This window comes from Alternaria arborescens (assembly GCF_004154835.1).
Source record: "Alternaria arborescens strain FERA 675 chromosome Unknown contig_27, whole genome shotgun sequence".
Lineage (NCBI taxonomy): Eukaryota > Fungi > Ascomycota > Dothideomycetes > Pleosporales > Pleosporaceae > Alternaria > Alternaria arborescens.
In genome coordinates, this window is record NW_021167882.1 from 346,534 (window position 1) to 357,350 (window position 10,817).

At 51.2% G+C, this 10,817-nt stretch overlaps 5 protein-coding genes across 5 annotated transcripts; 2 read left to right on the plus strand and 3 right to left on the minus strand.

The window, feature by feature from the left end:
- Nucleotides 1–262: 262 nt before the first annotated feature.
- AA0111_g9544 (hypothetical protein) lies at nucleotides 263–1,414 on the minus strand (the record flags this gene model as incomplete). The annotated part of the gene is made up of 3 exons (XM_028656114.1): nucleotides 263–386; nucleotides 436–1,125; nucleotides 1,176–1,414. The coding sequence occupies 3 exons, from the start codon at nucleotides 1,412–1,414 to the stop codon at nucleotides 263–265; spliced, it is 1,053 nt and encodes a 350-aa protein (XP_028502950.1).
- A 507-nt stretch (nucleotides 1,415–1,921) lies between these two features.
- Nucleotides 1,922–4,645, plus strand: AA0111_g9545 (hypothetical protein; the record flags this gene model as incomplete). Its single annotated transcript, XM_028656115.1, has 4 exons — nucleotides 1,922–1,999; nucleotides 2,270–2,359; nucleotides 2,406–2,774; nucleotides 2,825–4,645. 4 exons carry the CDS (start codon nucleotides 1,922–1,924, stop codon nucleotides 4,643–4,645), a joined length of 2,358 nt encoding a protein of 785 aa, XP_028502951.1.
- Nucleotides 4,646–5,237: 592 nt separating this feature from the next.
- Nucleotides 5,238–5,925, plus strand: AA0111_g9546 (hypothetical protein; the record flags this gene model as incomplete). The annotated part of the gene is made up of 3 exons (XM_028656116.1): nucleotides 5,238–5,257; nucleotides 5,312–5,472; nucleotides 5,531–5,925. 3 exons carry the CDS (start codon nucleotides 5,238–5,240, stop codon nucleotides 5,923–5,925), a joined length of 576 nt encoding a protein of 191 aa, XP_028502961.1.
- A 697-nt stretch (nucleotides 5,926–6,622) lies between these two features.
- AA0111_g9547 (hypothetical protein) lies at nucleotides 6,623–8,464 on the minus strand (the record flags this gene model as incomplete). The annotated part of the gene is made up of 5 exons (XM_028656117.1): nucleotides 6,623–6,709; nucleotides 6,762–7,297; nucleotides 7,343–7,428; nucleotides 7,489–8,131; nucleotides 8,182–8,464. 5 exons carry the CDS (start codon nucleotides 8,462–8,464, stop codon nucleotides 6,623–6,625), a joined length of 1,635 nt encoding a protein of 544 aa, XP_028502952.1.
- Nucleotides 8,465–10,568: 2,104 nt separating this feature from the next.
- On the minus strand, nucleotides 10,569–10,754 carry AA0111_g9548 (hypothetical protein; the record flags this gene model as incomplete). Its single annotated transcript, XM_028656118.1, has 1 exon — nucleotides 10,569–10,754. The coding sequence occupies one exon, from the start codon at nucleotides 10,752–10,754 to the stop codon at nucleotides 10,569–10,571; it is 186 nt and encodes a 61-aa protein (XP_028502953.1).
- Nucleotides 10,755–10,817: the final 63 nt, after the last annotated feature.

Below are 10,817 nucleotides of genomic sequence, written 5' to 3' on the forward strand. Positions count from 1 at the left end.
ATCATCACATAGCATAGCCAGACAAATACGAGTCATTGCTTTGGCTTGTAGGTCTGTGATTGTGCCATTTGCTCTTACTGTACAGTTCCCGACACACTGAGCTAGGTCTCTGACCGATGATGGAGGGATATGTCTCTCAGTTGTCAACTCCACAGAGTCAAGATGTGAGACCAGTGATGCAGTACGGGCAAGCTAGCGCAAGGCGTAGTCAACTCTGAAATGTTCTACACGTTTTATACACCACAGATGGACACCTGCGCATTTAGTCATTGAGCTTGCCGTAGAATGGGATTCCGATGGCCTGGAGAAGTAAACGTGCGTCCTTGTTGTTGGTGGCATCTGTTTGGATGGTGATGTGGCAGCCAGGAATCATCTTAGGCGGGTACCTGAGATCTGTTAGTCAGGAAACGGATCATGAAAGAAAAGCGAACTCACGCATCATAGTTGACCTCAATCTCCGGGAAGAGAGCGAGCTGGTCTGGGGTAAGACCAAAGCTCATGTTACCGTGTCCGTCTCCAGACGAACCTGGAACACCCTTCCACTCCTTGATTCTCGGCAGGACCACATCGATGAGCTTTGCCAAAAAGTGCTCGGCATCTTCCCGCTCCATTTTGGCTGTCACGGAGACATATCTGCCCGCACGCAATCCCCACCCAACGACATTGTGCTTTGCCTTGTGGGATGTAGCTCGTACGTTGCTAATGGCTTGTAGGATCATACCCGCAACGTGTAGATTTCCACTGTTCTCTTGGGCTTCTGGTACCATGGAATGAACTGTAACGCCTGTGATCTTGGGAACATTGCGGAAAGTGCGGGGCTCTTGGAGCAGCCGAAGTACCTCACCCTTACCACGTGGAGGCCTTAGGGGACGGTTTTTGAAGTATGGAGAGTCACCGGTCCATTCTCGCAGTCTTTGATCTGTTTTGGCAGCCCGGTATCCTGGGGGATAGTGCTGGTATGTGAGGGTGAGCAGGTCAGATGCGATCTTGCTCTGATATGTTTGCTCGAGGCGGGAGAGACTAAAGGGTCCGGGTTGGAAGAGTCGCGATGAGGGGTCAGACTCTGGAGGCGGTTGATGAGGGTGAAGAGGACCCCGGTAGTATTTGGGCGAACGGTATTGGTATCTGATGTCTATGAGCCCATGCTTGAGTGGTGTCCTTTCCGAACGCCATACCTGCTTGGTGGCAGCTGCTTGTTTCCTCGTCTCCGCAGTCTACTCCGTGCTACGGGGTCGTAGTTCTTTGCGAGTTCCTGCGATGGCGCCGGGATCTCGAGTGATGATGCATCCTCAATTTCGCGGACTGCTTCGGTTGAGGCATTGCGGTGGCACAGGGGAGCGGCTGCGCGGATGGCGGGTCTGGTGTTGTTCCGAATGACCGCGGCGGTCCGGAATGGCAGTTCGCGCAGTGCCATGGCTGTGTGATGCGACGTCGTGGTGGGTATGGCCCTCAGCAGCATGCTACACAGTCTCGAACGGACTTTTCCTCGGAATACGCTATACGCGAGACGCGAGAGCTGCAGGGATGGGCGGCGTCTAAGGGCCGCGACTAGCCAATAGGGCTACCCCACTCGTCCGCACCTGCCTCTTCTCCAGGTCAGCTTGCGACATGCGGCTGATCGGGATCTGGGACCTGTATCTTTCTTTTGCGGTCTTGGGTTGAGGTCATTGTTCACATCTGCCTCCTTAGCTGTGCGTCATAGCTACCCTTCACCGACAAACCACTTCTCCCACCAACCAAACACACAACCACCCTCTCGCTTCCCCACCGACCACCGAGCCCAGGGCTCGTCTGCACCTTCCTCGACCACCACACCCCGAGCTCGCTGCCTACCCCGCTACCCACCTGGCTGCCCTCATTCTGCCAGCGGCCGCGGACCTCCACTGAATGGGTCTTACCTTCACCCACAACCACAACCATCATGAACGGCATGTCGCGGTTCCTCAGCCGGCGCGACAAACACCATGAAAAGCGCGCGTCCAAGCACGTCAATACCAAAGTACGCCTAAGCTCTTTCGCTTCCGTCAACTCCCTCAGTCCTCTACTATGTCCTGCCGTTGCTACAGCGCCGCAAGACTCTCCTAGCTGTCCACGGCGGCTGTCTGCAGGCATCGAGACGCTGTATCATAAGCTCCCATTTGTATCGCGAACGTCGGTAGAGGATAGTCTTCTATTTCTACACCAAAAGCTATCATGTCGCGTTTCTTCCCTTACTCCCAGCGCCGATCAAACCTCAACATCGCATTCTTCTGACTATGTACTTGTGCAGTCTAAACCCAACAACCCTTCGCCCGATCTATACAAAATATTCACAAACGAAGGCCCGAGGCCGCCAGCCAATGTTGAAGCCGAGAAGAAGGTATGCAAGGAAACAAGGCTGAGCGGGATCATATTGATTGGTGTAGGTCAAGATGCTCCTTTCACGCCTACAAGGCGTCGGCATAACGAGCATGGGCGAGGAACAGGCGGAACATGCTCTCGCCTGGCATCCCAACGACATCGACAAAGCATACGACCTCCTAGTGCTTGCCAATGAGTCACTCGAAGGTGAACTAAAGGACTACAACCCAGATGTAACCATGTTGGGCGCCATAAATCGAAATATGGTGACATGCTACCTCGACGCATTATTGTTTGCCATGTTCGCCCGTCTCGACAGCTTTGAAGCCATGTTGTATGACAACTTCGAAGATGAGCCAAGAAAGAAGCTGGCGGCTGTCTTGCGCCTATGGGTCAACCTCCTGAGGAGTGGACAGCTCATCAAGGTCGATCTGGTACCATATACCTTGTTGTCCAGCATGTTCATGACTAATGCGCATCGTAGACAAAGCACCTCCAAGATTCCCTTGCCAAGTGCGGGTGGGAAGATGCCGGACAGGTCCGCCAACAAGACGCTTCAGAAGCCTTTACCTTCATCACCGGTGCGCTTGAGCTGCCTCTGCTCACACTCAAGATGGACATTTACCATACTGGACGTGAAGACAAGGAAGATGACCACAAGTTCGTCAACGAGCGCCTGCTCGAGGTCGCCATTCCAGAACAAGAAGGCGACGATGTTGTCACATTGGAAGACTGCCTGGAAACCTACTTCAATAACAGAATCGAGGTCAAGCGCTACCTGCAACGGCAAAATACGATAGCTTCTGTCAAGTCCAAAGACGACGAATTTGTAGACAAGGATCCCGAGAAGAATGAGACCATCCATATCGAGACCATGGAGATGGAAGGCTCAATGACTCCCATCGTCTCGACGCCGATGACTTTTGAGCCCACGACCCCAGTAACTCCAACACGGCCCAATCTGGAGGGTCGCCGCCGTGCTGATAGTATCTTCAGCCAGCGATACACACGCCAGTCCCAGAACACAAGCAAGTTTGACGAAAAGAAGCATGTGCAAGACATGCTAGACAACAGCTCTGGCGGCCGACCGCGATCAGCTTCTCTGCTTAAGAAGGAGATTCTAATGCCAGCTTGGCAGTTCTTCAGTCTTATACCCTGGTATACCGACAATGTGCCGAAGACAGATGCTCAAGTTGCTGCACATTTCTCAGTAAAGCGTCCGGTGCTCGGTATATGCCTGAAGAGATACACGATGACCCCAAATGGCACTCCGAAACGCCTTGATACTTATATTGATATTCCGCTTGACATTGGCTTGCCTCACTTCATCTCTGATGACAGGATGAAAGAAGAGGGTCCATTGTTCGGCAATTTCAAGCTAGTTCTCCAGTCTGTCGTATGCCATCGAGGTGTGTCAGTCGATTCTGGGCATTACATTGCGCTTGTCCGCGCCAACGCTCGCGAACGCCCAGGCACTGCACAATCAGATTCTGAGCAAGAACAGGAGAAGTGGATACGCTTTGATGATCTTTCACCTCAACGAGTGACTGAAGTCGATATCAAAACAGCCTTGCGAGAAGAATCACCGTATCTGCTCTTTTATCAGGTACAGCCCATTGACGAAGAACTCGCTTCCCGGGGAGATCCTCCGACCTATGCAGAGGCGCAGTCTGGTGTACCGTCGGTTGATCCTTCACGGGAAACGTTATCTTCCCTGAATTCTACAGCAGCAACGGATGCTGAAGCTGGTGCAAACAACGAAAAGGTCAACATGGCAGGTGTACATACCGAGTCCAACTCGACAGACGAGCCGGCTAGTCGAACCAGCATGTCCAGCAATCGGCGTAGTAGCACCGCGATAGAGGATGGCGAAGGCAGCTTACGTGGCCGAACGGAACCGCCAACGCCAGAAGACCAGAAGGGCAGCTTTTTGTCCGTGTCCCGACGCGGCTCTCGGATATGGTTATCTGGGAACAACAGAAGTCGACCAGGTAGTCCAAGCGGCGAGACCCGTTTGTCTCTTACTTTGTCGAGGCTAACGGGACGCGGTAGCAAGGACAAGCTGGTTACGACTGAAGCTACTACCAACGACGAGCCTACCATTGTGATTGACAGAGTGAAGAGCGAAGAGGATGATCAGCAAGACAATTCTCCGACCAAAGACAAGAAAGAATCCGGCCTTGGACGCAGCAAGAGCAAGAAGGAAAAGAAAGACAGACGGAGAAGTAAGAGTAGAGATCCTGGGGCTTTCCTAGAGAAAGGCAAGCACAAGGATAGACCGGATCGCGAATGCCTGGTGATGTGAGGGAGTCAGGACTTGTGTATACGGGGGAAGGTCCGTCCCCAGTTTTGTTGTTCACTTGCTTGCATTGCATATCGCCTCGACACTATTCTACTACATGGTGTCTACGAAATCGGCGGAGGAGTTTTTTGAATCATTAGCGCGGCGTTATTGGAACATAAGATTATCGCTCCATGTTGGATCTGCGACAGGGCATATGCATATTGGAGTACTATAGATGAGATACCCTGAATCGAGACAGCCGGAAAGAATGAGTGAAGGCTTCGGCTCGAGATGTCTGTACATTCGATAATTTGTGATGCGCGTTGGAGTCCTTCTGTGGCGCCTGCTACCATGTGTTCAGAGAAGGTATTAGACAAGACTAGAAGAGTGAATGCCTGTTAGGGCTAGCCAGCGGCGGGCAACCTTGGAACAACCTGGCCTCTTGGGTCGGCGCGCTAATGACGACCCTCGCCCACCACAAAAGTCGCCCGCTTGTTCCCTTACCCTCTCACCCACGTTCTGCGCAACCACATCTCTATCTCCAGCCTGTTGTTAGACGATCGCGAAAGCGAATCTCAGTCCTCCTCACGAACCATCCGCTTCAAACATCACAATGGCGATCAGCCCGCAAATGTACGCCGAACGTACCCCCGAGTTATTGAAGACAGTTGGCTGATTCCATTGCAGTTCCAACCTGGTTATTATCCTAGGGTTTATGCAAATTTCGAAAAAGATACCGTTCGACAACGAGAATGTCCTCAATGGCGTGCGCGCGCTCTACATCGTCTCCAACCTGATCATCGCGGGTATTTACCTCTACGTCCAGGCGCAGATCAACAAGAAGAATGGTGCGTCAAATAAAGCCTAGTGGTTCCCCAGGCAGTTGCAGCTGCTAACACAGTGCAGACATGACCGTCGTCAAATACGTCGAGCCCGCTCCGATGGGCTCCGGCGAGGAACCAAAGTTCGTCGCTACCACAGTCAAGGCCTACGATCTCCAGAAGCTGCGCGAGCTCTTCAAGGCCCAAATGATGGGTGTCGGCATGATGGGTGTGATGCACCTCTACTTCAAGTACACCAACCCGCTCCTCATTCAGTCCATCATCCCCCTCAAGGGCGCTTTCGAAGGCAACCTCGTCAAGGTCCACCTCTTTGGTCAGCCCGCAACTGGCGACCTTGCTAGGCCATGGAAGGCGGCCGGCGGTATGATGGGTGCTATGGGTGGTGGCGAGATTAAGACCGACAAGAAGAGCATCGAGGCTGCTGAGCGTGCTGGCCGCGGTGGCGTCAAGGACGAGTAGACGGATTCTCGTACCTTATAAACGTTTTCATGCAAAGGATTCTTGCATGAGAGCTGTCTTCTTGATAGGGAATACCTAGTCTACCGGACTTGTGGGTGTGATTGAGCGACTCATGCGCCTGCTAATTGTATAACATAGACGTTTTGTGCTGCTATTGTTCTTGACTTGTGATGCTTTATCTTTCTCAAAATCGTGTACAATCATTTCACCTCCTAGGGCCCAGCCCTACAGCTCTCTCATCCAGAAAAACAGCTATCCTCTATGTTCAGTCTATAAACTCCAAATTCACAATCAGCCATGAGTTCCGCGCCAACCAGTACGCCTCTGATCACACCGATCCTCATGCTGTGTAGGTCTCCAAGAAACGCCATATTAAACATAGTACTTAACCAAGAAGAATGGTGGGAAAAAGCGCTTCAAGTTCCCATGCAGCTAGTATCGAAAACAGAAAACGATAGCAACAGCGTTGTCGACCAGAGACTTATCGCCGACATTTCCGCCGGCCGTGGGTTGGATACGGTAGACATGGCTCTCGTCTCTTGCTGTGCGGTCGAGTACCACCTTGTATGAAGTGAGAGGACTGCTATACTGATTTCTCAGCTCTTTGCGTAGCGTATGTATTCGTTCAACGTGTCTCGATGTTCGGGGGTGGTTCAGAATACGGTGAGTATTGCTTGATCCGCTCCTGCACTGCGAATCATCCAAGCCACTGAGGAAAGTAGCCGTCTTGTAACGGCATTGCAGCAGGCTCGTTCTCGTAGTTGAAAGGGTCGCCCCAGAATCCCTGCCTAGTTAGCCAGATACACTCAATGATCCCAGGGTATCGCTTCACTTACAAAGTCGAAGTCGGGGATTACATCTGTGTTAGCTTGTACATCGCCTACGATGTTGTTAATGTTGCTAAGGTTTATATCATCCCAGCATGGTGCACGATCCTGGATGGACTGCATTGATTGCAGTAAGTCTGGCTCAGTCGTCATTGCTTGAGGTTGAGAACGTCCTGAGATAGGCTGCCGGTCAAAGGTCGCAGACGAGTTTTGGAAGGCGTAGCTTGGAATAGCTTGCATCGTCGGATATACGCTCGTGTTACTGCTCGATGCATTGTTCATCGGCACGGATATGGATGGCACCATTGGTGGATTGACGTAGTGGCTCGTAGGCTGCGACGTGCTCCTTGGGGGGAGATTATGTTCGGATACAGCCTTGTCAATCATGTTCTTCACAGCTTGCCATGCTTTGGCACTGTTGTTTTCTCGAAGTATTCGAGACATCTGTAGAGCTCTAAGCGCGCGTTGCCGGTCCGGTGCGTCGAAGAGAGGGTTGCGAAGTTCCGATAGGATGTGCATGATAGCCTGGAAGGAAGCAATCCCACCTTCAAGGATTAGCTCTTGTGTCTAGGAGTGTTGGTATTACTGACCAATGTGCCATTGAAAGCGAGCGGCGTCAACATCCGCGGCTGCTCCATTTAGTGTCTCTACACAGTTGACTGATTTCTCGAAGATCCTATCATGGTCAGTTGTTCTTGTTCTGCGAAGTAGGATATTGTGCTGTAGAGGTACGTACGACCGGCGAATCTCATCCGAGAAGACTACATCACGATAAGCACGCGGCATTCTAAGCCAGAACAGCAGGTAAGCGCGCCACTCCAAAAGCGAAGCCAGTCCCAATGTCAGCCTCTCCATTGGTACCTCCGGGGTTAGATATTGCAGGAATTTTCGTTGGTTCTCTTCATGAACTTCGTCAAGCATGACCTTGATCTGTTCGTAGAGATCTCTAAGCTCTTGTGCAGGATCAGGACGGGATGTTCCATGGAGCCCAGAGTCGAGCATACGTCTTTCGAGGCGGTAAGTACTCTGGATTATGCGTCGTAGGGCTCGCATGCCGTTGAATCTGACTAGTTGAAACGACATGGATGTGAACTTTTGTTCGTTATATGGGGCCGGACCAGGGCTTGCGCCATCTACCAGGTCTTCATCATCGATATTACGTGGCAATAGCGTAGTGTAGAAGTCTTCGGTGATGCTCGGTTCCTGCCCCTTACACTCTGCGGCCCGGAACTCCAAGTGGCCTAGCTGGTGCCACATACGACGACGTAGTTCGATAGTTAAGGCGTCCATAGAACCGGTTGGGAACAAAGACGGATCTCGGTGCAGACCTTGGTTCAGGGCGATGCGAAATGCAATACCTATCAAAACCCACGCTTTGCCTACTATACGTGTAAGCGTTATTACATCACAGAGAAATGGTTGCGCTTACCCATGTCCTCTTCCCTGGTAATACAAGTTAACCACAGTACGAAACCCTGGAAGATCTCCAGACTTGATGTCGTGAGATAGTTTTCCCGGGCCAGCGAAATTTCAACACCCAACTGAAATCGATCGAGAAGCGATTCCTTAGTCTCGCCAAACTTGTTGTGTACTACCTTAGGGGGTAGCGAGTTGATAGCAGAGAAGTAGATGGCATATGCGAGAGGATGTGCTTCGTTGTTGTAGGTGGAAAACTTGCGGAGCACTGTTGGTCTATGTGTGATCCTAACCATCGGGTCTACGTTTGCGAAATAGACGTCGAGGAGCGTATCACGATGCTCTTGGGTGCTGGGCAATAGGTTTTCCAGATCTGATCCTGCTCCTGCACGACCCAGGGAGAGCAGATCAACCAGGCTGCTTTGTGGTACTTCCTTTCTTTCTTCATCGGTTTTGTCGCCAAGCAAAGCCTTGATGTCTTGTATCTAATATTCCATCAGCCATATTCCAGGTTTGAGAATTTAAAAACCAATAGTTCTGTATATACCAGCTCTGTGGCTTCATCTGCGAAAGAAACGAGGCTTTGGGAAGCGACACTCACCTCATCAGCGAGCAATGCGAAATGCAAAGACGAAACAAATTGAGACTGTCCATCATTCAACAACAGTGTTCCATCTCCGCCATCGGAAGCTATTCCTCCTCCATGTGAAGTTTGGCTATTCGATGATGGGGTTAGTGCTTCCGCCTCTTTCCTATCGAAATCAACACTGGATCGTACGGATCCCGTGGGCTTTGCCCCCTGTCCTGCAACGGCTTTCTCTAAAAGATATTCCAGTCTGTCTAAGCGAGCTTGCACGTCACTGCCTTTTCCGATCTTTCCATTGTTGTTCGTGGCTGTAGGTTTCGAAATTCTTCCAGTGGCGGTGGAAGCCGCTATCTGATCTGTCCAGGTACACACATGGTTTCCTCGCGTACAGGAACCACAGACTGGATGAACATGATCACACTTGACCTTCCTGCGTCGACACGTCAAGCATGACGAAATGACGCGGTGCCGTCCTCCACTGGGTTTGCTTGTTGAGCCTGGCGAATTAGACGATGTGCTGGTCTTCGTTTCCACCATGCTCGGGTAAGGGTTGTGACAGTCTGCATATGAGACTTGAAGTTTTCAACAGTGTGGATCGGTCGCCGGGAAAGAAATGGTTCCGTCACACCCTGAAGTTCGTTGCGATTCTCGCCCCACTAGCTGAACGGGCCGCCGTTACCCGTTTCGGCCTTAGTGACGATCAGCCTTGCTCCGAGAACGATCCGCCGAAACTTTGACACCAGACACCTCGGTACATACGAGAGCCTCAAAGGTCGAACATCATCCAGTGTCTTTAGGCTTTGCTTACGAGCCATGTGTCGTCATGGTATCACATGCCAAAGTACACCCTCATTCTCGTTGGACAGTGTACAGATCTCACACTACAGCTTTGGTAAAGTTAGTAAGCGTGCGTCATATACCAGCGGGTGCGGTAATAAATCGCTATCAGTTAAGGGGTTTGATAGGAATCTCCGAGGTATCTCGCAGGTGTTTCATTTGTTTCAACAAAGACTCTTCTCAACATGATCCGGCGTAACAGCAGATTGTTTCTCTGCAGTCTTCCTTTCTGTGTCGTTGCCACGATCGATCATTCTTACTGAAGTCCTCAAGTCATTTCGGCTGTTCGTTATGTTGGAACATCTAGACGAGCGCGCAGCCTGAACGGTATAGAGCTGTAAGAGCGGGAAATTTCTCGAGAATGCAAAGAGAGAAGCCCAGCTGTTTACAGACAATACGAGAGAGGATTTTAGGGATTTGCACATCGAGCCGCGTCTACGAAAGAGAGTCCTCCAGAGCCTTCTATCAATACTCACATTCGATGGAAGATTCGAGCTTTGGTTTCACAGTTCATAACGAAGAAGGAGATGCTCTCATGTTACACATGCCTTCGCAACACGACCCCAGGTACTGCTTATAGTCAGCGTCAGCCGCATGCTCACGATATGATCCTTTCCAGCCCCCGTTTTTGCTGGAACACTTCCCAAGCAGGAAAAAAACACCCGTGCTGACACCTCTTGCCCGCGCATGAGAACGACTGCGATGGGTTTATGTCGTCCACGCGTCGCATCAAGCAACGTTCTCCACCTTTTTGCTACACGATATCGGATCTAAACCAAGCGTTTTCTTTTGTTGTGCTGCGGCAGGGCCTCTTGCGAATCGAATCGAAGTTAACATGTTGTGGCATTGCTCAAAGATGCTAGACAGCGATCTAGCCCTTCGAGAACGAGGCTCTTGTATAGAGATTGAGATCGAGATCAGTGCAGCGACTTTGAGCACTAAGGCGTGGTCATAAAGGATTCCACAATCGCCAAACATCAGTCGCGATATATGGAGGCTTGCAGAGGAAGCTTTTCTGGTCCATGCTTCTTCTCGTAGGCCTCGTCGTGATCAGCGCGTTTGTGGACGGAGCTGTAGGCAGCTCGATAGCAGCCAGAGGGAATAGTGACGGTGTCTTGCAGTCGTCGTCTGCTCAGAGGTAAGCAGCCCGAACTCGGATGCATGTTGTCGTGTGTGTACTAATGTATACAACTCCACCCAGCATTGTGGACGTGACACGGATGGGG